This window comes from Canis lupus, chromosome 23, assembly GCF_048164855.1.
Source record: "Canis lupus baileyi chromosome 23, mCanLup2.hap1, whole genome shotgun sequence".
In the NCBI taxonomy this organism is placed as follows: domain Eukaryota; kingdom Metazoa; phylum Chordata; class Mammalia; order Carnivora; family Canidae; genus Canis; species Canis lupus.
This window is the reverse complement of record NC_132860.1, coordinates 38,593,261-38,619,759: the sequence shown is the minus strand read 5'-3', so window position 1 is coordinate 38,619,759 and position 26,499 is coordinate 38,593,261. Positions and strand designations below refer to the sequence as shown.

Sequence of the window (26,499 nt, the reverse complement as noted above, 5' to 3'; positions counted from 1 at the left end):
TATTTGTCTTATTGTGACTGCTTATTTTACTTAGCATAATGTCATCAAGGTTCATCCATTTTGTAGCAGGTGTTATAATTTCCTTCCTTCTGAGGCTGAGTAATATTCCATTGTATGTGTATAACACATTTTTTTTATTCATCCCTCTGTGACTGGATATTTGTGTTGCTTCCATTTCTTGGCTACTGAATGCTGTTATGAACACGGAGTGCAAATATCTCAAGATCCTGCTTTCAACTCCACCAAAAAAAAAAAAAAATAAAAATAAACTACTAAAACTAATAAATGAATTCCGTAAGGTCATAGGATACAAAAATCAATGTACAGACATCTTTTTCATTTCTGTACACTAATAATGAAGCAGCAGAAAGAGAAATTAAAAAAACAATCTCAATGGGGTGCCTGGGTGGCCTAGTAATAAACAATGAAAGAGGTTGAAGATCTGTACTCTGAAACCTATAAAACATTGATGAAAGAAATTGAACACAGGGGTGCCTTGGTGGCTCAGTTGGTTAAATGTCTGCCTTCCATTCAGGTCATGATCTTAGGGTCCTGGGACCGAGCCCCTTGTCCCTTGCTTTGCAGGGAGCCTACTTCTCCCTCTGCATCACCCTCCCGCCCCAACTCATGCTCTCTCTCTTTCTCTCTCAAATAAATAATTTTTAAAAAGAAAGAAAAAGAAAGAAATTGAACACAAACAAATGGAAAGATATTTCATGCTCCTGGATTGGAAGAACAAATATTGTTAAAATGTCTTTACTACCCAAATCAATCTACAGATTGAATGCAATCCCTATCAAAATACCAACAGCATTTTTCACAGAACCAGAACAAACAATTCTAAAATGTTATGGAACCACAAAAGACCCTGAATAGCCAAAGAAGTCTTGAAAAAGAAAAATAAAGCTGGAAGCATCAGAATTTTAGACTTCAAGTTATATTACAAGGCTGTAGTGATCAAAACAGTATGGTACTAGCACAAGAATGAATACATAGATAGATCAGTAAAACAGAATACAGAGCCCAGAAATAAACCCATAACTATATAGTCAATTAATCTTTGACATAGAGGAAAGACTATCCAATGGGAAAAAGACAGTCTCTTCAACAAATGGTATTGGGAAAACTGAACAGCAACATGCAAAAGAATGCAACTGCACCACTTTCGTACAGCATACACAAAGATAAACTCCAAATGGATTAAAGACCTAAATGTGAGACTTGAAACCATAAAAATCCTAGAAGAGAGCACAGGCAGTAATTCTCTGACATTGGCTGACATCTTTCTAGATATATCTCCTAAGGCAAGGGAAACAAAAGCAAAAATAAACTTTGGGACTACACCACAATAAAAATATATAAAGAGCTTATACAACTCAACATCAAAAAAGCAAATAATCCAAGTAAAAATGGGCAGAAGACATGAACAGACATTTTTCCAAAGAAGACATCCAGATGGCCAACAGATACATGAAAAGATGCTCAACATCACCCATCATCAGGGAAATGCAAATCAAAACCACAATGAGGTATTGCCTCACACCTGTCAGAATGGCTAAAATCAAAAACAAAAGAAACAAGTGTTGGTGAGAATGTGGATAAAAAGGAACCCTTGAAGCACTGTTGGTGGGAATGCAAACTGGTGCATCTGCTGTGGAAGACAGTATGAAGGTTCCTCAAAAAATTAAAAATATAAATTAAAACAAAATTAAAAACAGAATTACCATATGATCCAGTAATCACATTACTGAGTATTTACCCAAAGAATACAAAAATACTACTTTGAAGGGATTTTTGTTCCCCTATGTTTACTGCAGTGTTATTATAATAGCTAAGTTATGGAAATAGCCCAAGTGTCCATTGATAGGTGAATGGATAAAGAAGATGTGGTATATATATCTCCATATTATACATATAATATTATATATATATAATTCAGCCATAAAAAAGAACAAAATCTTGTCATTTACAACAACATAGATGAGTCTAGAAAGTATAACTCTAAGCAAAATAAGCCAGCCAGAGAAAGAAAATTCCAGATGATTCCACTTGTATGTGGAACTTAAGAAACAAAACAAATGAACAAAGGGGGAGGGGAGAGACAAACTAAAATAAGCAAACTAAAAATAGACTCTTAGCTATAGAAAACAAATAAATGATTACCAGAGGAAGGCAGGTGGGGGATGGATGAAATAGGTAAAGACGATTATCTTTTTTTTTTTTTTAAGGGGACTATCTTTTTTTTTTTTTAATTTTTTATTTATTTATGATAGTTACAGAAAGAGAGAGGCAGAGACACAGGCAGAGGGAGAAGCAGGCTCCATGCACCGGGAGCCTGATGTGGGATTCAATCCTGGGTCTCCGGGATCGCGCCCTGGGCCAAAGGCAGGCGCCAAACTGCTGCGCCACCCAGGGATCCCTAAAGAGGACTATCTTAAACAAGCACTCAGTAATGCATAGAATTGCTGGATCACTATATTGTACATCTGAAACTAATATAACACTGTATGGTAACTACCCCGGAATGAAAATAAATTAATTAAATTAAATTAAATCTTTTAAAAATTTATTTAAAAAGATCCTACTTTCAAATCTTTTAGATATATACACAGAAGGGCAATTATTGAATCATATGGTATTCTATTTTTAATTTTTTGATGAACTGCCATGCTGTTTTTCATGGCAGCTGCACCATTTTATATTCTCACCAACAGTGCACAGGGTTTCTATTTCTCCACATCCTCACCAACACCTATTATTTTCTGGTTTTTTGATAGTTGCCATCCTAATGGTTATGAGGTACTATCGTTCTTTTTTGTTGTTATTTTTGCTCTTCTTTATCTTTCTCTTTCACAACATAATTGCATCTTAATGGTTTTGCATACCAGTGAATCTTCCTTTCTAATCTTTTGAGTCGTTTAAAATAAGTACTTGTTAAATGTTTCATGATGCATGTGGTATAAAAAATCTATAATTATTCTTGATTTGGACATTTCACAAAAGAATCAAAATACAGATATTATAATACAAGATAAATGATAGCACATTTTATCTTTGCACTTGTGAAACCTTATGACAGTGGTCCGCAAGCTTATGTTTTCTTTTCATAAAGCCCTGGGGTGGGGGGGATAAAAGATAGCTGCCTTATTTGTCTATATTTCAGTGATATATATACATCTTAAACAATATAAGATGTTTTCCTACATCTGCATAAATAAGTTACAAGGGGAAGAGAGAACAGTTTGCTAACTGCTTACTTCATTCAGACTGCCCTTGGCACTCCAGGGTAGATACGTGATGGGAATTAAGTTATTAAATTGTGTGATATAAACCACAGCTACATTTGCAATCTCACCATTCTACTTTGCTACCTTTATTCACTGGGGTGGAGAATCCCTCTCAGGTTCAGATAAGCAAACATTCAATAAAACATGAACTACTTGCCTTGGAGAGGCAAAAATCTAGTTAAGTGCTAAATGGTGTCTATTCCAAACAGGACAAAGGCAGGCAGTTGGTGGCTGAAGAAGGCTTACCTATGCATGTTTCAGAATGCGAAGACTATTTGTTAGCAAGCAGCTCCCTCACTGTGGTTTTGATGTGCATTTCCCTAATGACTAGTGATGTTGAGCATCTTTTCATATGCTTTTTGGCTATTATTATATTCTTTGTAAAAGGAGAGTTTAAAAGTCAGTTTAATTTAGATTGCCAAGCAAGTGAGAAAAGGCTGCAGGGAGGCCATGCAGATTCTCACAAGACTGCTGGTGGAAGCAAATTGCTATACCTTTTTAGAAAGCAAACTGTTGGTATCTGGTAATATTTAAAAATATGCCATACACTTGATCCAGCAGCTCCACGTTTAGGATTTTATCCAACAGAAACAAAATAACCAGTATAAAGATATATATTAAAAATGTTTAGGGGCGCCTGGGTGGCTCAGTTGGTTGAGCATCTGCCTTTGGCTCGGGTCATGATCTCGGGGTCCTGGGATTGAGCCCCACATCAGACTCCCTGCTCAGGGGGAACCTACTTCTTCCTCTCCCTCTGCCCCTCCCCACTGCTTGTGCTCTCTCTCTGTCTCTCAAATAAATAAAACCTTTTAAAAAGTTAAAATTAAAAATGTTTAGTGCAAAATTATCGTAATAGCAAACCATCTGGAAACAAAGTGAATGTTCATCAATAGTGCAAAAGGTAAATTATAGTAATCGATGTTGTAGATACTATGCAATCATTAAAGAAGAATGAATTTCGTTTCTATGTACTGACCTAAATATACATTAATGATGCATTATTAGGTTAAAGAAAGGTTGGGCTGCAAAGTAATGTATAAGATCTCATAGGTCTGGGACACCTGGGCTCCGTGATTGAGCGCCTTTGGCTCAGGGTGTGATCCCAGGATCTGGGATTGAGTCCCACATGGGGCTCCGGGTAGGAAGCCTGCTCCTTGCTCTGCCTGTGTCTCTACCTCTGTGTGTGTGTGTGTGTGTGTGTGTGTGTGTGTGTGTTCCTCTTGAATAAATAAATAAAATCTTAAAAAAAAAAAAGATCTCATAGGTCTTATGTCCATTTACAAAAATAGAAGGAAAATATATAGGTGGGTTTTATTTGAATATATTTGCAAAGAGTAGGAAAACATAAAGAGGATAAGGGGAAATTATTATCGTTTTTAAATCTCTCCACCAATTGATTTATTTTAATGAACATGAATTGTTCTAATTTTTATAAACAAAAGCAGAAAACTTGAAAGAAAAAGAATACTTACCATGACTGTTTAGATCACACTGACTAAATTATCCCTCTGAAAGTGACCCTCTACTTCCCATAAGAGGACCTAAGATGACATCTTAATATGAACAAGGAAGTTGGAAAAGAGAAGATAAGTGAGAAAATATGGAATAACTAGTAAAGCATATGGAAATGGAAGACAAAGATCTGACCCATACAGAAAAGGGGGCGTCTGTGACCAGAGCTTCAACAAGAGAGATAAAGTAAATACCACAGTCTGTATTTGTTCAGAGCGCTGCAGTTTCCAAAATGTTCTCAATATATACGCTCACATCCTTCTCACAGTAAGGATAGGTAAGACAGGTATATATTATCCTTACTTTTCATGTGAGGAAAAGAAGTCTCAGAGACCCCATGTGTGCTTTGGTCCAGGTCATACAGCTTGGAAATGACAGAGTTTAACATCACTCATCATCAGACAAATGCAAATCAAAACTACAATGAACTATCACTTTACACCAGTTAGAATGACTAAAATCAAAATGACAAGAAACAAGTGTTGGCAAGGATGTGGATACAAAGGAACCTTCATGCAGTGTTGGTGGAATGTGAATTTGTGCAGTCACTGTGGCAAACAGTATGGAGTTTCTAAGAAAAATTTAAAATAGAACTACCATATGATCCAATAATTCCACCTTCGGGTATTTACCCAAAGAAAATGAAGACACTAATTCAAAAAGATATCTGCACCTCTGCATTTGTTACAGCATTGTTTACAATAGCCAAGATATGGAACAACCTAAGTACCAATCAATAGACAAATAGATAAAAAAAAAAGTGATACGCATATCACATTTATATATATGTATACACACACACATGCACACCATGAAATTGTGCCATTTGGGACAACATGGATGGACCTAACGGGTTTTATGTAAGTGAAATAATAAGTCAGACTGAGAAAGACAAATACCATATGATTCTACTCATGAGCGGAATCTAAAAAACTGATTAAAAAAACAAAAACCAGGGATCCCTGGGTGGCGCAGCGGTTTGGCGCCTGCCTTTGGCCCAGGGCGCGATCCTGGAGACCCGGGATCGAATCCCACATCGGGCTCCCGGTGCATGGAGCCTGCTTCTCCCTCTGCCTATGTCTCTGCCTCTCTCTCTCTCTCTGTGACTATCATAAATTTAAAAAAATTTAAAAAAACAAAACAAAACACAAAAACCAGAATCAGCAGAGAACAAGCTGAATGGTTGCCAGAAGGGAAGGGGACAGAGGGTCAGGCAAAATGGGTGAAAGGGAGTGGACATACAGGCTTCCACTTATGAAATAAATAAGTCATGGCAATAAAAGGCTCAACATAAGGAATATGATCAATGATATCATAATAGCAATGTAACCAGACAGATGTTCCCTTTACTTGTGGTGAACATAGTATAATGTACAAACTCAACAAATCAGAAAGAAAGAGACTGGTGTCTGATATTTGAATTTAAAGATATTTTCACCTATATGGCATCAAGTCCTGCTCTGCCTACCCTGACACCTTCACCATCCCCTCACCTGCCATTGTAAGTGCAACTCTTGATGTCAAGAGTTCTTTAAACGAAAGGAGTTTATTGGAAATTGAGAAAGAACCCAAGTTTCCTGTCTGTGTCTAGTTGAGCCCAACAGCACATCTGTGGCTCACACTGTATTTCCAATGGATAGTGCTGATCTGGACAACTCTTTTAAGAAGTTGTACTGTAAAGGGAAGGAAAAATATGGAGAGATAACTGGAGGGAGAGGAAGGATCAAGTCTGGTTGTTTTTTGTTTTTTTTGTTTGTTTGTTTTTTTTAATCAGTAACTTTTCTTCCTAGGGTGAATTGTAAGGACAAAACAAGACGAAGCATGTGCTGAGCTTCGAACAGTATTTTACACACAGTAACTCCTCAAGATGTTCACTATTATGAGTGCTTCTGTGCTGTTGTAGGAGAAAGAGAGACAGAAAATGGGAAGTTGGAGAGGGGAGCAGGAGAAGAAGAAGAAAGATCTTGGGTCTCTTACTCTTTCTGTGTCCTCCGAAGCATCTGCAAATCCTGCTTTTGTTCCACTAGCTGTTGCAGGATGGCTTTCCTCTTGAGGCTAGCAGCAGCCTCCAGCTGGTGCTTCATGTAACTCTGTTCTTGCTTTCGCTTTTGCACCATCAGCTCACCCTCATCCTTACCAAAGATGGGCTCACAAGAGTCTGGCTCAAACATGGGCAGTTGCAGGGGCTTGTTCTTTATCTGAAACAGAGACACACGTAATGCCTATCAGAATTATACCAGGCAATAAGCTTTATGCACAACACTGTAGCATAGTAAAATACCAATCCCTCAGGGGAAGGAATGAGGACCACAAAAGCCACCAAATGGGTAACACATAAGGCTACTCATAACCTTACAGTTTTTATACATATTCTAAGAATGCTACTGAAGCACTGCATAATTTTTAAAATGACAGTTGTCCCCTTACCTGTGCATCCAAAGCTCTCTTATAACACTGCGTTTCTTCCATCTTATCTTTTATATATTGGGCTCTTTGTGCAGCAAGCCTGGCAGTTAAGAATGAGAGGAAGTGGGGGGCACAGTTTGTTACTGTCTCTAGTAATACAGACTAACAGCACTAAAACCTAAAACCTATTCCCTAAGTATCAACAGGAGTGAGAGACTGGTAAATAAAATAAAACGTGACATTTCCTTCTAGTAACTTTCATTTTAATGAAGAAAGGAGTAACTTAAATCTATAGGCTAGGGGACAATGTGTTGAATACAGGACAGGCGGGACAGGTATAAGCAGGGGACTGACCATTTTGTCACTACCACTAAGACAGGTACCCCTCCGCACCCACCATCCCCCTGCAATGTGCTTTCAAAAAAATCTGGTTAGGAAAGCAGGAAGTGTCTATTCATTCTATAAAATGATTCATCATAAGATTCTTTTTTAAGAAAAGTAATCTTTCCTATTATAAATGATGATTCTGTTATATGCAACCCACAGGGAATCCACATGATCTATAAAGCGAGTACAACAGAACATATACATTTTATAGAACAAATAAGGTTTTGGTCCCAAAGTAAGGTTTTGGTCCCAAGTAAGGTTTTGGTCCCAAATAAGGTTTTAGGAGTATCTCACAACACAGTTGCCCTTTAATTGCTCTCCTGACCTCAGTAGAAGCGTGACCACCTCAGGCATGTTTGAACTCTAACCCTATCCCAGGCCTCAGATGACCCAAGCAAGACCAATCAGATTCTCTTTCCTAAAATTTGTAATTGAGACTAACATTCATCCAAGTTCGAGCTGGAAAAAAGATGATGTCAACCAAGAAGCTGTGGGTATGAGCAGAGGGAAAACATTTTTTACATGACTTTTTAGTCTCTGGTTCTAGTCCTATTAGGTCCTCCATACATTTCTGCCCCCTGGGATTCCATGGGTCACCCCTACTTAAAACCCCAGCTTTGCCTTGAGATCAACTGGGAATAGCTGGGAATGATACTTGTTCAAGATGAGTACCTTCCTCCATCTGCCAGTATTAGTGATCACAAAAAATACAAAATGACACTCTATAATTAATTATAGATGGGTAATCATGACTGTAATGGCCATTGTAATAATGACAGCTTTTTCATTTTACTAATGAATAGCCATGCTGTGGTACTGGCTGCTAGTTGACTTGATTTGCTCAGTTGGTTACCATTGTGCTAATGAAACTACCAATGCTAATTCCATCCCACATGGAAATAAGCTTCACATGAAAATTCTAAACCCATTTTTCAGAGTTTGTCAGCTAGACTCACTCCTCTGTGAGTTGCACTTGTTCTAGGCGGTCCATCAACTCTCTATTTTGTCTTTGCTTTATTTCCTTTTCCCGTCTGTTATCCATTTGTTTCAGGAGACTCTGGGAATATTCTTCTTGTTTAAAAGCATTAATCTCAGGACTGAGTGGCCGTTTATCAAATAGAAAGGATTTCTGGAATGAAGGAGAATCAATGCATTTACTCTAAAATACCGAAAAGCAACAGTGAATAAAGGTGGTAACTCAGAAGACTAAAAATCAATTATTAGTTTATAGTATTTGCCCAGTCCTCAACATACTGACCAGCTAGCATTGAGGCAATCCACAGAATAATGTAAGTGTGCTCAAGGATGAATCTGAGCAGAACTGACAAAACCCCCTATCTGAGAGAGAGATGAAAAAGGATGTCGTGCAGTAGGTTCTGAGCTAGCACAACACAGAGATGGAAAGAAGGAGTTCTTATTGGGACTTCATCAAGATAAGAAGCTTCTGCACAGCAAAAGAAACAGTCCACAAAACTAAAAGACAACCTACAGAATGGGAGAAGATATTTGCAAATGACCTATCAGATAAAGGGCTAGTATCCAAGATCTATAAAGAACTTATTAAACTCAACAGCAAAGAAACAAACAATCCAATCATGAAATGGGCATAAGACATGAACAGAAATCTCACAGAGGAAGACATAGACATGGCCAACATGCACGTGAGAAAATGCTCCGCATCACTTGCCATCAGGGAAATACAAATCAAAACCACAATGAGATACCACCTCACACCAGTGAGAATGGGGAAAATTAACAAGGCAGGAAACTACAAATGTTGGAGAGGATGTGGAGAAAGGGGAACCCTCCTGCACTGTTGCTGGGAATGTGAACTGGTGCAGCCACTCTGGAAAACTGTGTGGAGGTTCCTCAAAGAGTTAAAAATAGATCTGCCCTATGACCCAGCAATTGCACTGCTGGGGATTTACCCCAAAGATACAGATGCAATGAAACGCTGGGACACCTGCACCCCGATGTTTATAGCAGCAATGTCCACCAGAGCCAAACTGTGGAAGGAGCCTCAGTGTCCATCGACAGATGAATGGATAAAGAAGCTGTGGTCTATGTATACAATGGAATATTACTCAGCCATTAGAAACGACAAATACCCACCATTTGCTTCGATGTGGATGGAACTGGAGGGTATTATGCTGAGTGAAATAAGTCAATCGGAGAAGGACAAACATTATATAGTCTCATTCATTTGGGGAATATAAAAAATAGTGAAATGGAATAAAGGGGAAAGGAGAAAAAATGAGTGGGAAATATCAGAAAGGGAGACAGAACATAAGAGACTCCTAACTCTGGGAAATGAACAAGGGGGGGTGGAAGGGGAGGTGGGCGGGGGGTGGAGGTGACGGGCACTGAGGGGGGGCACTTGATGGGATGAGCACTGGGTGTTATTCTATATGTTGGCAAATTGAACACCAATAAAAAATAAATTTATATAAAAAAGAAAGAAAGAAAGAAAGGAGTTCTGAGTGAGTGCAAAAGCATGAGCAAGGACAGAGCAGACATGGGAAGACAGAGAACTGAATACCTGCTCTGGGCCTGGCCATTCTAGACAGTCAGAGATCCACAGAGCCTGGCTCATGGAGCCTACCTTCTGGTACAGGAGATAATAAATAAGTAAGTGATACATCATAGTGATAAGTGCTATGAAGCCCTTATAGCAAGCCGGTGGGAATGAGCCAAAGTGGTTGCTTATCAGGGAAGCTTTTCAGTAAAGTTGACTGAATCACCTCCACTGCAAATACCAGGTGACCTGTGTCCCATACACAAGGAACAGCAAGTACAAAGGCATTAGATGAAAACAAGTTAGGCATGTTTAATGAACAGAAAGAAGTTCTACATGGCTGAGGCACAGTAAGCAAGGGGAAAGAAATAGGTGACCCCAAAGAGGAAGGTAGGGCCATACAGATCTTATAGGTCAAGGTAAGGAGTTTAGATTTTATTTTAACTCAGTGGGACACCATTAGAGGTTATAAACAGGAGAATGGTATGCTTTGGTTAAGCTTTAAAAGAGTGCTTGACCGCAGTATAGAGAATAAATAGATTGTAAAGGGCAAGAAGGCAAGCAGCAAACCTAATTAGGGAAGTATCTCAGAAGCTGAACCTTGTTATGTGGCTTGCGCTAGTGTGCTAACACTGAAGATGAAGGGATGTGAAGAGATTGGATATATGTTGGTGGTAAAGGAAACTGTGCTTGAGGATGCTTGGATGGAAGAGACAGAGGAGGAGCAATCTGGGATTGCTCCTTGGTATGAGGTTCATGCAACTGTATGCCTGGTGATGCCACTTACTGAAATGGGGAGGCTAAGAGAAGAACAGGTGAGGAGGAAGAGGAAAAGTTCTGTTCTGGTCCTTTCAAGATGTTTGCAGATATATCAAAGAGGATATACAAAGTAGGTGGTAATAAGCATAGTCTGGAACTTATATGTAAGAAGAGAAAAGAATCAGGCCTAAATCTCAAAAGTATTGTGTCTCTTCCACCCTCCCTCCCTGGTGCCCTTGCCTGTAAGTTTCTTCCTCCATTCCCTCCTTTACCTAACTCCTATATACAAGGAAGTCTCCCCAGATCTCTGGTCTGGATTAATTAACTCTTTGCTCACACAGTGCCCTGTTCAAAGACTGATCATAGCATTCATTATATCACACTCTTGGCACTTTAAACCTGTCTCCTTCAGTAGTCTGAGACCTCTTTCAAGAGGGACCTTGTCTTACACATCTTTGTACTCCTAACCATGAGCACGGTGGCCAGCACAGAGGAGTTCAATAAATGTTTGGTGATAAAGAAAATGTATTTTATTACATTTATGTCCCTAGTGCCAGACCACCCAGAGAGTGGGCATGAAAGGAGAAAGATTCAGGCAAAATAAAGGTAGGCACGCAGTGATTGAAAACATGAACTCGGTGGTGAAGCAAGTGGTTCAAAGCAGCTGGACTATTCAAATTTTAACATACCTACAAATCACCTGAGGATCTTATTTAAATGTAGATTCCCATTCCAGAAGGATGGGGCCCTAGATTCTACATTGCCAGCAAGCTCCCAAATAAAGCTGGCTCTCTAGATCTGTGGCTCCTGGGGCATTACCTTAGTATACTGCCCTCCACCGCCCAACCCAGGGCCTGTCTGAGAATTACTATCATTAACAAGTGCCATAGTATCTAATAGGAACTGTGTTGTGAATATGAAGAGTGTGGACACAGATGCTGGACAACTCCTGACCCAGAACGAGGATTTGACCTTACACAACCCACCTTTCACTCTGCCACTTAAACAATGGCACAGCCTACAGTACAGAGGATAGATCCAAATACAGATGGGACAGGTATTGGCAACAGAAATTTTGGGAAGTCTCACATAAAATGCAGGTTTCTCATTCTTGTAGATTCTCATAGCTTCAGCAACTCCGAGATTGTAGGCAGCATTTTTTTTATTCTGTTCTCTACTAGCCAAACTTCTCATCTTTGAAAAAAAAATCACATATTGACATTGAGCCTTTAAAATTTTAATTCTATTACATTATAATAATCCAACCAAGGCAGAAACGTGCCTTTTGGAGGTAATGGTACTTTCTGATGTCTTCATGGATTTATAAAAGCGAGTTAGGGAAGGTTTTTTAATATCCTGTTTTGGAGCTTTAGGCAGCACCTCTACGGGGATTGTAAGAGGGAATGGAAGCTTTCACAAGTGGCTACCTGATATAACAAATGCAAGAAAGAGCAGTAGGATCAATTATGGGAGACCACAGAACTCTGAGTAGTGCAAATGTGAACATGCCACTCTTTCTTCACTTGCTTAGATAGATAGGCCATGAATTTGAAGGGAAAAAGACTCAATTACATTTTATTAGAAATCACAAATAAAACCATATAAATTCAGGAATTCTACCTTTCAAACTCAATCCTTGGGGATTGGGGTAAGGGAGTAATCAATGACAGGTGCAAATATATATGTATATTATATATATATTTATATATATTTTTTCTACATAGGGTCCACACCCAGCTTGGAGCCAGTGTAGGGCTTGAACTCACAACCCTGAGATCAAGACTGAAGCTGAGATCAAAATTCAGACATTCAACCAACCGAGCCACCCAGGTGCCCTGATGGAAGATTTTAAATGGAACTTTATATTCATGTGCTACTGTCCCATATTAAGCACTCTTTAAAAGAGGTATTGAACTACCTGGTGTTTTAGGAGAGCCTCTTGATCCTTCAGCATTTGATACTGCTGAATGAGCCTCTCATCTTCTATCTCTCTCCTCTTCCTCTCCTCACTATAGTACAATGGGGAATTGCGCTGTGCACGTTGCAAACACACATAACACATTTCCTACAATACCAAGTTTAAAGACAAATTACTTTTTGCCTTTTACTTCTTTACCTTCACAATCTCTTCACAAGCACTCCAAAGGCTAAGTATGTCAAGCAACATACTTTAGAAAAGGATGTATTGATGACAATTAGCAAAATGAGATTTGCAGATTGGGTCCCACAAATATTCAAGAGGATTTACTGAGCTCTCATTTGTTCAGAGGTATTTATAGCAACTGAAAATAAGAAAGATATCCCAACCCCACTTCTGTTAACTGTAGCAGATTTTAACTAGTAGATAGACTTATTATCATCCAATTTGGAGTCCTGAGTACTTGAGCCATATCCATACATTGAAAAAAGAGCAATCCCCATAACTCTTATTGAGAAACAGAAGTCAAAGGAAGATTCTGATTGGATTTTGTTTGTTTGAAGCCACTGTACCTGTCCTGCCTTGTTATGATCCTGGCAAACGGGGGCTGGAGAAAGTTTAGACTTCATTTCACTGTCATTTTTCAAACAACCTGGAGATGATAAGCTATAAAAACACTGCAACATTAATTAACATTTAAAACAGCCTGACATGAGCAATGATAATTTTAGAGGCGTATAAATATAAGAGGAAGAAAAATATCTTAGTGTGGTTTTTCAGAGGATCTATACATAGAGAGGTTAAGAACCCATGCTTTGTATCAAACAAACTTGGGTATGAATCCCAGCTTTTTTGCTTACAAGCTGACTGCCATTAAGCAAGCTGGGTCATCCTGCAGTCTCAGTTACCAATTCTGTGAAATGGGGATAAAATTTATTTATTCTATGAAATATATTGTGCTTACTGTATATACTGTTTTAGGCATGGGAGATGCAATGAAGAACAAAACATACAAAAAAAAGAAAGAAAAAGGAATCCTATTTCTAATGGAATTAACATTCTGATGGCAACTGACAGCCAGCTGATAAGATTAAATGAATGAATTCAATAGTATGAGTAATGATGGTAATAAATGCCCTGCAGTGCTGGAGGGATGGAGTTTTAAACCATAAATAGAATGCCCAGGAAAGTTGCACCAAGAAGGTAACATTTGAGTAGATACCTGAAGGAAATGAGAGAATAATAATAATCAGATATTTGATGGAAAAAGCACTCCAGGCAGAGTGAATGGAGTATATACGTGCAAAGTCCCTGATGTGGGAGTGTGTCTGTGCTCATCGTGGCCAGAGGGAAATGAGATCATGAACAAAAAGTAGGAGAGAGATCAGAAATCAGGATCTTGCAGGCCATGGCAAGGACTCTGGCTTTTACCCTGGGCAAGAATGGGAATCCATTGGAGGGTAAATGTCTAGTATTAACAAAACTATGGAGAAGTTAGCAATCCCTCATATTCTCACTACTGGGAAGATAATTTGATACAACCTTCCTGAGAATAATTGGTAACATGTGCCAAAGGCATGAAAAAAAAGCTCATCTTTTATCTCAAAAATTTTAAGTTTTTATACTATAGATACTCCGATGTGTGCACTTATGTGTAGTTATATTATCACAGTATTGTTTATAATATTTTAAAACTAAAAATCCTCTTAATATAAATATCTAAAAGGAGATTGGGGGGATCCCTGAGTGGCTCAGAGGGTTTAGCGCCTGCCTTCGGCCCGGGGTATGATCCTGGAGTCCCAGGATCGAGTCCCATGTCAAGCTCCCAGCATGGAACCTGCTTCTCCCTCTGCCTGTGTCTCTGCCTCTCTCACTCTCTCTCTGTGTCTCTCATGAATAAATAAATAAAATCTTTGAAACATCATCATCAACAACAACAACAACAACAACAAAAAACAAAAAGAGATTGGTTAAACAAAAGGTTTAATCAATGAAAGGATGTGCAATTATTTGTTCATGTCCTGGGATCTTTAAAGCCATGGGGAAATGTTTATCATTTATTGTGAGTATAAGAAAGCTTCTTATGATATGATCTTACTTGTACTTAAAATGTGTGTATGTGTTTCAAGTATAAAAACATGTATATATTGTATGTACATTAAAATGAGGAATATACACCATAATGTTAACAGAAAGTTTCCTCTATTTATGAGGTTATGAGTGATTTTTTTCTATCTCCTGCTTTTCTCATTTTTTCAAAATTTCTGTGATAAACATGTATTAATTTAATAATCAGCACAAAAACCATGATTTCATCAACATCAATAGGAAGCCTTCACTAATAATGCCTAACAATTAATTATTCTCTCCTCTTTGCAGCTTCTGTACATTGTTTTGTTGTCTTTGTCATATATATTACTTCTTTTACATCAGACTCCCTAAAAGACTCTTTCATGAAAGTGGGTTTATATGTCTTTTATGTCATATAGCTCTGTGTCTAAAACACCTGGCACACGGTAGTGCTCAGTGTCTGTTGCATTGAACTAAATTCCACAGTACAAAACATTTAATTCTCAATTCTCTTTCATAACAGTGAGATTATTCAAAACAAGTGTGCCTAGGGTTTTGAACATGGTCTTAGTATCCCAGAAAATACATAAATCACACATATGATAGCTGATACATTACAACACATTAATAAATTCAAAGTTGACAGCGCAGTGCAAGGTACATAGTAGATGCTCAATAAATACCTGAATATAACTGACTGATTTGAAGTCTTAAAAAGCGTCCTACTCAAAGAGAAAAAAGGAAAATAGAAATCTTTTAACATAATATTGTTAGAAGACATGAGCGTGACGAATTGTAACACATTCATTCATCTGAAGAATGCTTATTGAGTGCCAACCATGTTTAGCAAAACAGCTTTCCAATTTGATCTAAATATGAAACTGTGCCATATTGTGCCCAAACACTCCGAAAACAACAAGAGAAGTTTTGCAAATCCACAAGAGATTTAGATGCTCTCTCCTCTGTGCTACTTTGTTTCCACCTCTGTTTATCCTACTGAATCATGATTTATCACTCTATGTCTGTCTGTCTCTAGCTTTCCCACTAGATTATGACCCCTAACTGAATCTATTATCCTAATCATCTAACAGGTAGAATGTACTCAAGAACACTGCATGAAGGAAGGAATGAATGAACACTCATTTAAATTCCCTGCATCAAGATTTAACTCAAAAATACATTTAGTAACATACAACAGATAAAATACCAATGTATTACCTTTCAGGGTTCATAATCTTCCCACCATCCCTATTCTGCTCTAACTTGTTCAGCAAATTGACGCTTGTCGTTTTGGGAGGGGAGATAGCTTGTTTATCTTGAAGTCTCTTGGATAAGATCTCTGTAGAATGAATGAAACCAAGTTTCCTCTCAACTTTAAATGGATGGTTTTATACTTAACTGATTTTTTAAACTCATTATTTTACCTGGAAAATTTTTTATATAAGATACATTTCTTTTTTTTAAGATTTTATTTATTTATTCATGAGAGACACAGAGAGAGAGGGGCAGAGACACAGGCAGAGGGAAAAGCAGGCTCCATGCAGGGAGCCCGATGCAGGACTCGATCCTGGGACTCCAGGATCATGCCCTGAGCCAAAGGCAGATGCTCAACTGCTGAGCCATCCAGGCATCCCATAAGATACATTTCTTATCTTAAATTATTGTCCCTTTCCCTCCTGTGGTTAAAACAAATATTTTTGTATACTCATTATGTGCAAAGCACTGGCTGGTCACTCTAGAAAATGCAAAGAGGCAAGTCTTTGCCCTTAAAGAGCTTTCAATCGCAACGCCTGAGTGGCTCACCAGTTGAGCATCTGCCTTCAGTTCAGGGCATGATCCTGGGATCTGGGATTGAGTCCTGCCTTGGGCTCCCCAGAGGGAGCCTACTTCTCCCTCTGCCTATCTCTGCCTCTCTCTGTGTCTCTTATGAATAAATAAATAATAAATTTTTTTAAAAAAAGATCTTTCAATAGCTATATAAAGGGTTCCCTTAAAATGGTTTGACTTATGATTTTTTGACTTTATGTTGGTGCAAAAGTGATATGTATTCAATAGAAACTGTACTTTGAATTTTGAATTGTGATCTTTTCCCAGACTAGCAATATGTGGTGCAATACTCTCTTAGGATGCTGGGCAGCACAGCAAGCTCCAGCTGCCAGTCAGCTACACTATCACAAGAGTAAACAAGCAATGCACCTATAGCCATTCTATACTCATTCAACCTGTCTTTCACTTTCGGTGGTCAATAAATTACACAAGATATTCAATACTTTACAAAATAGGCTTTGTGTTGGATGATTTTTCCCAATTATAGGCTAATGTAGGCTAGATGGCACATTTAAGATAGGCTAGCTATCATGTTCAGGAGGTTAGGTGTATCAATATAAGAGTTTTGAATTATAATGGGTTAATCTAGATATAACCCCATCATTAAATTGTGGAAGATCTATGGCTGGAGAGAAAAATAAGATATAAACAAAAAACCTGAAAGCTCTCATTTGTGAAGGTCTTATTATATACCAATAATGCTAAGTGCTTTACATATATTGCATAAATAGCAACTCAGGACAATGATATAAAATGTCTAAATCCCAAATGATAGGGCACCTATGTGGCTTTGTCAGTGAAGCATCCACCTTCAGCTCAGGTCATGATCCCAGGGCAGGTCGTGATCCCTGCTCAGCAAGGAGCCTGCTTCTTCCCTTCCTTCTGCCTGCCGCTCCACCTACCTGTGTGCTCATGCGCATACTTGCACACTCTCTCTGTCCAATAAGTAAAATCTTTTTTTAAAAAAGAAAAAAATAAATCCCAAATGATGGTGCCATCTTTAAGGGTCTGCCGTGGTCAGAGAAGAGAGGAGATACTTCAGAGTCAGTGATGAAGGAAGTATTCATGGAGGAATGAGATGTAAAAAGGATGCTGAGAGGAGAGTAGAATTGGGATAGACTATAAGAAAAGGAAGGACATTATAGGCAGGAGAAAAAGAGTGAACGAAAGCACGAAGGTAGGGAAGGGCAAGACATGTAAGAAGAATATGAACAGACAATTTTGCTCAGAGAAGGAGTCTATAGGGAACAAAGACAGATGAGGCTAACGACACAAAATATGTGAATATTAAGCTAAAAGTTTACATGTAATCCTATAGGCCACATGTTGCAAAACCAATATCCACAAACCAATGTTTACTCACTGATATGCTTTGTTTGGCCCAATCAGCATTTTTTGCTTCAATGGCAATTAGTATGTTGCTCACAAAGCAACAACCTCCTAGAGGAAGTCTTCAGTGGGGTAGTATGGCAACCCCTAAGAATCCCTAGGACCCTTTCAAAACGTCTTTGAGGTCCTAGGATTTTCTTCATATGCTTTGACCAAGACAATATGTCATAACAGAGTAAGTGAAGACACAGATATAAAAGTCCAGCTATCTTCTATTATGCCAAATATCAAAGATGTAAAAGTACTGTTCTCCATTTTCCATAAAAAATTGTCATTTATGCTAATATGTCACCTTATCATGTTACACCAAGCCCTCTTCATGCAGTTACATTACTTGCCTGGACCATGTAGGCATCTGAATTCTGACCTCTTTGAGTAGTGGGGAACCAGCAAAGAGATCGTAGTCTAAAAGCTTGACAGTCAGAAAGTGGTCAGGATGAGATATAAGATTCCAAGAATAGAGGATATTTGTTTTTTGTTTTCTTTTCCATTTGTTTTCTTTTCATTTGTTTTTAAGTTTGATTTGCCAACATGAAGATATTTGTTAGAAAGAAAAATACAGTGATTATTCATGAATCTAATTTTATTTATTTTGGGCATAGAAGTCATTAAGCAATATGGCTGGACTCATAAGCAGTAAAGCATGACAGATCATACTCAGAATAATTGCTTTACCTCTGATGCCTTCTTCTTTGTCTGGCTGGTCTTTTAATTTGTACTTCCTTTGTCTATTCTTTCTACCTTCTTCTACAATGGTCTCCATATGTGGTTTATTCTCCACCTCCTTGAGATCAATCCTAGAAATAAGCCATGATATTTACTGCACTGGACCTGAATAGGTGACTGTGTGAACTTTCAATCCTGAGAGGCAACCCAGCTAGCTCTCTGATTCTGAAGCAAGCTGATTTCCCTCAAGGTGACAAGTGCTTTGACTTGCTGAGGCTCTCTTTGAGGTTGTCTAGGAGCTGACCAAGACCTTCCTCCTCAATAAGTGGGGCTCAAAAGCAGCTGTTACATAGATTATTCATGGGATCTAAGCTTTGCCTTTTCTAGTTCTATAACCACATGCCATAGGGGCGATGCAGTGAAAAGTGGCTGTTGGATGACTTAAAGGCAAAGTTCCATAGCCTACTAAGCAGAGTATGCCAAGAAATAACCATTCCTCTCCTGCCTCTTTCTCCTCCCCACATTTCCATTCTTTCCCACAGGCAAAAGTGAGGGACTTATAAAGGCACAATGCAGGAATGGAGTTGTTCAGTTGGTGTATGTAGTTGTAGATTTTCTGTGGTCTCAAGTATGGAGTGTTGGGTTAGAGTTGCAAGCAGAGGAGAGGAGAATAGGGGAGAGGTGATATTTTCAGTAAATTCAATGGTCAAACTTGACATAAATTAAACATTTACAGCTGTTTTGACCATTGAATCCTCCTAGCCATGTCTATGCTCTCTAATCAATAGGAGAGTCTACCAATCTCTTTTCTTGATTCATTGCAATTTTTTCCTTCCTGGAATGCTTAAGCCAAAATATGTCCAAGGGGGCAGCCAAATTTGTCTTCCAAAATACGATCAAAATAAACTTATTTGAATCCATTGACTTATTTTTAATGAGTTAAGCAACATGGTGCAATGGAAAGAACAGCGGAGCAGTGAGGAGCCATTGTTTTATTTCTGGTTTAGCCAGCCGGTTATTTGGCCATTTCATCTACAAGATGAAGAGGCTGGACTAACTAATCTCTAATGCATATTCTGGCCCTCAAACTGATTTTGCTAAGGTATATGTCATACAGTCCTTACATCAACTAACAAACACAGGAGGATGTCACACACTCAAAAACCATGAGAAAATAATCCTCTGGGAAGCTGGTTGCTATTCCCCAAACTTCCTCTACTTGAAATGCATAGTAGTTAATGGCACAGCAATTAAGATTAAGAATATAATTAAGGGCATACGATAAGTGAGGAATGGCCACTTACTGGAAATAAAACTAGTAATAAAACCCAAGTCTTCTGACTCCCATTCTAGTGTTCTTAATATTGTACCATGTTGTTTCACTTGTTAAAAGAAAAAAATAATTAAAATTACAATTAATTTTGTACCTTTATAAAATGGATAAAATTATAATACATATCTCAAACAGTTGTACTGAAGATTAAGTACAATAATATTGAGAAAGTGCTTAACAGTATCTGACATCTACAGTGGTAAGTGTTCATAGATGACAACTATTATTATCATTATCATTATAATAATCATTGTCAGCAGCAGCCACTAGTAACACCCACCGCACTCCTTTATTCTATCTGTCTCTCAAACCATTTGAGTGGTAAAAATCAGTATAGACAGGAGATAGGCTAGACTGCAGAAAGAGGAAGCTAGGTCAGAGGAAGTGACGGAAGGTAAAAGGAAGTTTAGCAGGTGAAGAGAATTGTACTAATATTGCAGGGACTAAAGTATCAGAATTTCCATGGAACTAAGAGTATTTTTAAAAATGAATACTGTAGATGGACCTAGAAAGTACAATGCTAAATAAAATAAGTCAGAGAGAGAAAGACAAATACCATATCACTTCACTCATATGTGGAACTTATGAGTTCCACAAACAAGCAAATAAAGTAAGAGACAAGCAAAAAAGCAGACTCTTAAATATGGAGAATAAACTGGTGGTTTCCAGAGGGGAGGTGAATGGGAAGATGGTGAAATAGATAAAGGGGATTAAGAGTACATTTATCATGATGAACACCAAGTGATGTATAGAATTGTTAAATCATCAGGAGAAAAAATGAGATAAAAAAGAAATAGTCTAACTGCCCATTGTTTTCTAACTTAGCTACGGAAAGTATGCATTAAATCCTTCTTTGCTGGAGCATGAGAGAGAGAGAGAGAGAGCATTAAAAGGAGCATGAGCTAGAAAAGGTGAGAAACATGGCCCAATCACATTAATAAATAAACAAGGATTCTGTGGAGCAAAGCACTGACCTTGGAAATGCAAGCACACTGTTGGGTCGCTTCCCTAAGATCTCTCTGCTAGACAACACGGAGTCCACAGTATCAGGCCTCTGGAGGGCAGAGACAGAGAAGGGTTACAAGGGTTACACCTGGGGTGATGATCCAGGCCACAGACAAATCACACTTCAGGCTATCTCAAATGCAAGGTTACCATGGAACTCTATTGTTGTTTGGGTTTTTTTGAGTGCTTAAAGTCTAGAGCTTAAAATCCAATGGGGAATTATCTCATTTATCACCCTGGGTAGTCCCATACCAATTCCACCGATGCTGCCTTTTCTCAAACCATCTCCTCTGTGGAAATTGCATTCGGAGTTTATGGCTTCCTTTATACATCTTTAAGAGGAGAGCCAACTTATAGAAACTATCAGGAAAATGAGGCTAATTTCACTCTTGACCCAAATAATTCCGAAATTGGGTGGTTAAGAGCAGGACTTGAAGTCGGGTGGATTCATGTTCACATCCCCATACTGTTAACAGTTATGTAGGACTTAGACCCTGGGTAAATGGGGATAACAATAAGATCTAATTCATAGGATTTTTATGAGGTACTATATGTAAGTGGCTCGCACATAATAAGCACTCAACAAATAGCTATTATAATTATTATTACATTATACACTAATCACATTATGACATTATCCTAGTGTAGGAGAATATACAAAATTATTTTGGCATTAACGATATGGTTTACAAAAGATATTAAAGGGAATTTCTTTTTTTTTAAAGATTTTATTTATTTAGTCATGATAGAGAGAAAGAGAGAGAGAGGCAGAGACACAGGCAGAGGGAGAAGCAGGCTCCATGCCGGGAGCCCGACTCAGGACTCGATCCCAGGACTCCAGGATCGCGTCCTGGGCCAAAGGCAGGCACCGAAACGCCGAGCCACCCAGGAATCCCCTTAAAGGGAATTTCTAAAAAGAGATTTTAAATATGTTTCCAGGAAAAGCAGCATCAGTGAAATAAACCCACAGCTTCCCAAGAGAACCATTCTGCAAGACAGCCCTGAAGTTTAAGTTATGGGACATCTGAGGGGAAAACAATCACTCTCACCACTTTACAGCAATTTTCCAAAATGTGTTTTATAGATGTTATCAATATAGGATTAAACTAAAGTTCCATGATTCATGATTCAGTTAAAGTGGCTTCTTTCCAGCCCGACTTCTCAGACCCTTTAATATGCCAATGTGCTTTGTTCCTCTGTTCACGAGGGCGATACATGTAGCAGTTTGCCATCTGCTTTGGCCTCCAGATCTTTTCTTCATAGAATCTCTCTCAGGACGACTTCTGGAAAACTGTCCTAAAAAGTTATGTCTTAGAGTACGGCAGGCCAATTAAAATGCTGTCCTCTCTTCTAAACACATTATTAAAGCTACGAAGTTTCATAGAATCCCTGAAGATTAGAGATGCGCCAGTGCTTTGGCTTTGCTTCCAATGTGTTTTTAATGGAAAAAAAGAGAGGGTTCTACCCTTGTGTGTGTCTACTTCACACACACACACACACACACACACACACACACACACACAGGGTTGGTTCCTCTCCTTAAAGCTCTGCATGAAGCTAGATCATGGGAAAAACACCAAAGCCTCAGTATGCGCAACTCTTAAGTCCCCATCCCAGAGCTCCCTGAAAGGAGAAATTTGAGGGTAGAATTCGACCATATTTATACACTTTTGGTTAAAACTCAGGCTTTGGCTTTTGCTCTATGGGACTTGGATTATACAACATTCTATGATAATCTAATTAGCTTATATCAACTTTGTCGTTGCCAGGAATGTACGTAGGGCACACAAAGCATCCAGTTAGTTCTGTTGATTGTTTCACCACCTCCTTAAACTCTGCTATGTCCACCTTACCAACTACTGAATAGTTAACAATGATGGGGTCAGTTATGAAATCTGTTCCACAATATGGCAAATTAAAAGCTAAAGACACATTTCCATGACTCGATTTATTGTAGGCTTTAAATACTACATTAAATTATTACATTAAATACTACAACCAGGGTGCCTGGGTGGCTCAGTGGGTTGAGCATCTGCCTTCAGCTCAGGTCATGATCTCCAGGTCCTTCTCCCTTTGCCCACCCCCAGCCCCTCATTCCCCGCTCCCACTTGTGTGTGTGTGCATGCACTCTTTCTAATAAATAAAATCATTGAAAAAAAAATTTTAAGTAAAATACGATAACAACAAAAAAACATTTAGAGAGTCTGATTCTACCACTTATTAGCACCCTGACTTCAGGCTTCCCACATAAGCTGAGCCCCCATTTTTCTCATTTATAAAATCAGGATAATAATAATACCAGTTTTTTTTTTTTTAATAATACCAGTTTTACAATTGTTTTGAAACTCAAATGAAATAATATATGTGGAGGAATTTTTAAACTATGAGGTACCATAAAATATTCAGAATTATGAGTTTCTATTACTATTTGTATTTTTCAGTTGGCATTAATTCAAAATTTAGTTTATAGTTTCTTTGCCCTTCTAACCTTTTGGTCAAAGAGTAAATCATCTATAAACAAGTACTTCTTTGCACTTGGGGGAAGAGCCATTTAAAATATGTCAATATGAAATTTTCTTTTTCTTTTTTAAAGATTGACTTATTTGAGAGAGAACACGTGTGCATGTGAGCAAGGGGAAGGGCAGAAGGAGAGAGAGAAAGAATCTCAAACGGACCCCCTGTTGAGCATGAAGCCCAATAGATTAGTATCTCATGACTTGAGTTGAAACTGAAAGTCAGTTGCTTAACCGACTAAGCCACCCAGGTGCACCTCAACCTGAATTTCTCTCAATAATGACACACAGTAATTCAAAGCTATGCTTGGGAGAGGGGTTTGGAGAAGGAAAACGTAATTTACATTTGCTAGAGCTTTTGCCAATGCCCCAGTTCCATCCATCGTACAAAGGAAGTCCTTATAAAATCTCATCTTCACTTTGTTGCCTCTAATCACAAGGACCCCAATTCCTTTGAAAGTAAATTCCACATTTTGTTTGATGGAAATGGATCGTGATAAAAAAAGCAACGTCTCCTTCACACATCCTTCCACTGTATCCCTGCTAAATGGACCCTCCAGGGATATCATGACAAAATTAAGTGGAACAACCGGGATATCACCTAGAGGGGAAAAAGACAAGGTGGGGGGGAAAGAAGTGGAAATTACAAGGACATATCATATATACTCACAAATAATTATGATTCTCACTACTCAAAAATAGAATTGTCCACATGAAGCCCTTAGCTGTACCCTATTAACAGACACTAATCAGCACAATTTTCCCTAAAAGTATATTTTTGCTCAAAATAAGAACAATTAGCTTTCTAAGCAGTACTCCAGACAAGCTTTTATTTTCTCTTGGAGACACAGTTAATAACTAACTCCATCTCTCCATCAGAGTTTTCTGAAGTTTTCAGCCCCCTTATCTCTCAGGACATACTGTAGCAATATTTGCCTATCTTCTCCAGTTATTACACCATTTTAAAATGTTTATAAATATCTATAAATATCTATATATTATATCTATATATATTTATATTTATAAATATCTATAAATGTCAAGTGTTTTGAAAAGATAGTAGAAGTTACCTTCAAATGAAAGTATGTTTTATTAGAGGATATCAGACTGGATAACTTGCTTTTCCTCCCTAATGAGTCCATAAATGATATTGCGAAGGAATATGGTTATATCTAGCATAAAAATAAGCAGAATCTATTCCACTACAACAGACCACCAGTCAGAAAAGGGGATAAATAATAAAGATGATCATAATGATAAATCCAAAAAGAGGCAGTAAACAAGACCCATTAATAGAGGAATAGGATAGAAAGAAGAACATTCTGGGACGCGTGGGTGGCTCAGCGGTTGAGCATCTGTCTTTGGCTCAGGGTGTGATCCTGGGGTTCTGGAATCGAGTCCTGCATGGGACTTCCTGTGAGGAGCCTGCTTTTCCGTCTGCCTATGTCTCTGCCTCCCTCTCTGTCTCTCATGAATAAATAAATAAAATCTTAAAAAAAAAGAAGAAGAATATTCTAAACATTCATTCAGCAAGCATTAATTTATAGCTTTTCAAGTGTCCAATAGTGCTGGCTGATAAGGATTAATATCTCTACAGGACACCAGCTTCCCTATATCAGCCCATAGTCTTCTGCATGATTTAATGGTGATTCTATACCACCTCTATCCACCTTATTTTTTGTAAATTTCTTAAAAGAGAATGCTATATTACCCACCTCCAGATTATCCCCTCCCATTCATCTAATGTCTCTCTTCCATCTGTCTTTCAGCCGATGTATCTCAGTAAGGATACTATCATCTCATGATGGACAAGCCAATGAATGTATTGCAACTCTTACTCTCATGATCTTCTGTAACTTCTGTTGACCATGCCCTCTCTTTGCTCTTGTATCCATAGCACTATTCTTGGTTCTCCAATTTCCTCTTCCTTGGTCTTCTTTGATGACTTCCTTTCTCTTCTACTTCTGATAAGATAGGGCTTTATTGTTGTGTTGTTGTTTGGTTTGGTTTTGTTTTTTTGACAAAACTTTGTCCTTGTCTGTCTCCTCCCCTTATTTCATATCTTCTCTCAGGTAACTTTATCCAAATCTTGACTTCTAGTCCCCACCCCTCTCCTAAACTCTAGAATTATCTCCACCTAAGTATCTCTACAGGAATTTCAAATGTAACATGACCAAAAGTGAACTCACTATTTCATTGCCCCCCCAACCTTCTTTCCTCCTTCATTCCCTATGGCATTAATGAGAAGAATGTACATCTGTTTTCCAAGAAATCTAAGTCATGCTTAATACTTTCCTTCTTCTTGCTACCCACCACTCTCAACTGGAAGTGAAACCCATATGAAATATGTCATGAATAGATTTCTTCGTCTTCCTCCTGATTTCCAATGCCTTCATTAAGGTTTTTACTATATTTCACCAAACTACCGTAATTAAAAGAGCTATCTTCCTAAACTAAAAACTGTACTAACATAATTCCCTGCTCAAAAACTTTCAATGGCTCCTCATTGCCTATAAGATGAATTCCAAAGTGCTTATCATAGTGCCTAAGGCCTTTTACAATTTGACTGCTACCAAACATTTTTGTCTTACCATCTTCCACTTGCCTCAACAATCATATGCCCTGGCCACACAAAACTACCCGTTACTCTCATAATAGGCTTTACTCTTTCTTTTATTCTTGAATTATTCCTATTATTCCTGAAATATTTTCTATAGCTTCTCTGCCAGCAAAGTCCTATCAACCTTTAAGACTTCCTGGTATACTGAGTGGCTCAGCGGGTTTAGCGCCTGCCTTCGGCCTGGGGCATGATCCTGGACTCCCAGGATCGGGTCCCACATCAGGCTCCCTGCATGGAGCCTGCTTCTTTCTCTGCCTGTGTCTCTGCCTCTCTCGCTCTCTCTCTCTGTGTC

The 26,499-nt window shown here is 38.3% G+C and overlaps 1 protein-coding gene across 4 annotated transcripts in view; it reads right to left on the bottom strand.

The window, feature by feature from the left end:
• CCDC81 (coiled-coil domain containing 81) overlaps positions 1-26,499 on the bottom strand; it is a 41,188-nt gene that overhangs the window by 4,632 nt on the left and 10,057 nt on the right. For 2 of the 4 annotated variants that reach the window (XM_072794948.1, XM_072794947.1), the window contains 10 exons: positions 23,932-24,188; positions 21,044-21,123; positions 18,746-18,867; positions 16,073-16,193; positions 13,357-13,450; positions 12,785-12,931; positions 11,956-12,060; positions 8,549-8,721; positions 7,227-7,305; positions 6,777-6,997 (listed from right to left, as the gene is read on the bottom strand). In XM_072794948.1, the coding sequence (XP_072651049.1) occupies positions 6,777-6,997; positions 7,227-7,305; positions 8,549-8,721; positions 11,956-12,060; positions 12,785-12,931; positions 13,357-13,450; positions 16,073-16,193; positions 18,746-18,867; positions 21,044-21,123; positions 23,932-24,188 (1,399 nt within the window). The remainder of the gene's footprint in view (positions 1-6,776; positions 6,998-7,226; positions 7,306-8,548; positions 8,722-11,955; positions 12,061-12,784; positions 12,932-13,356; positions 13,451-16,072; positions 16,194-18,745; positions 18,868-21,043; positions 21,124-23,931; positions 24,189-26,499) is intronic. The other 2 variants (XM_072794949.1, XM_072794950.1) reach the window with 1 other exon arrangement.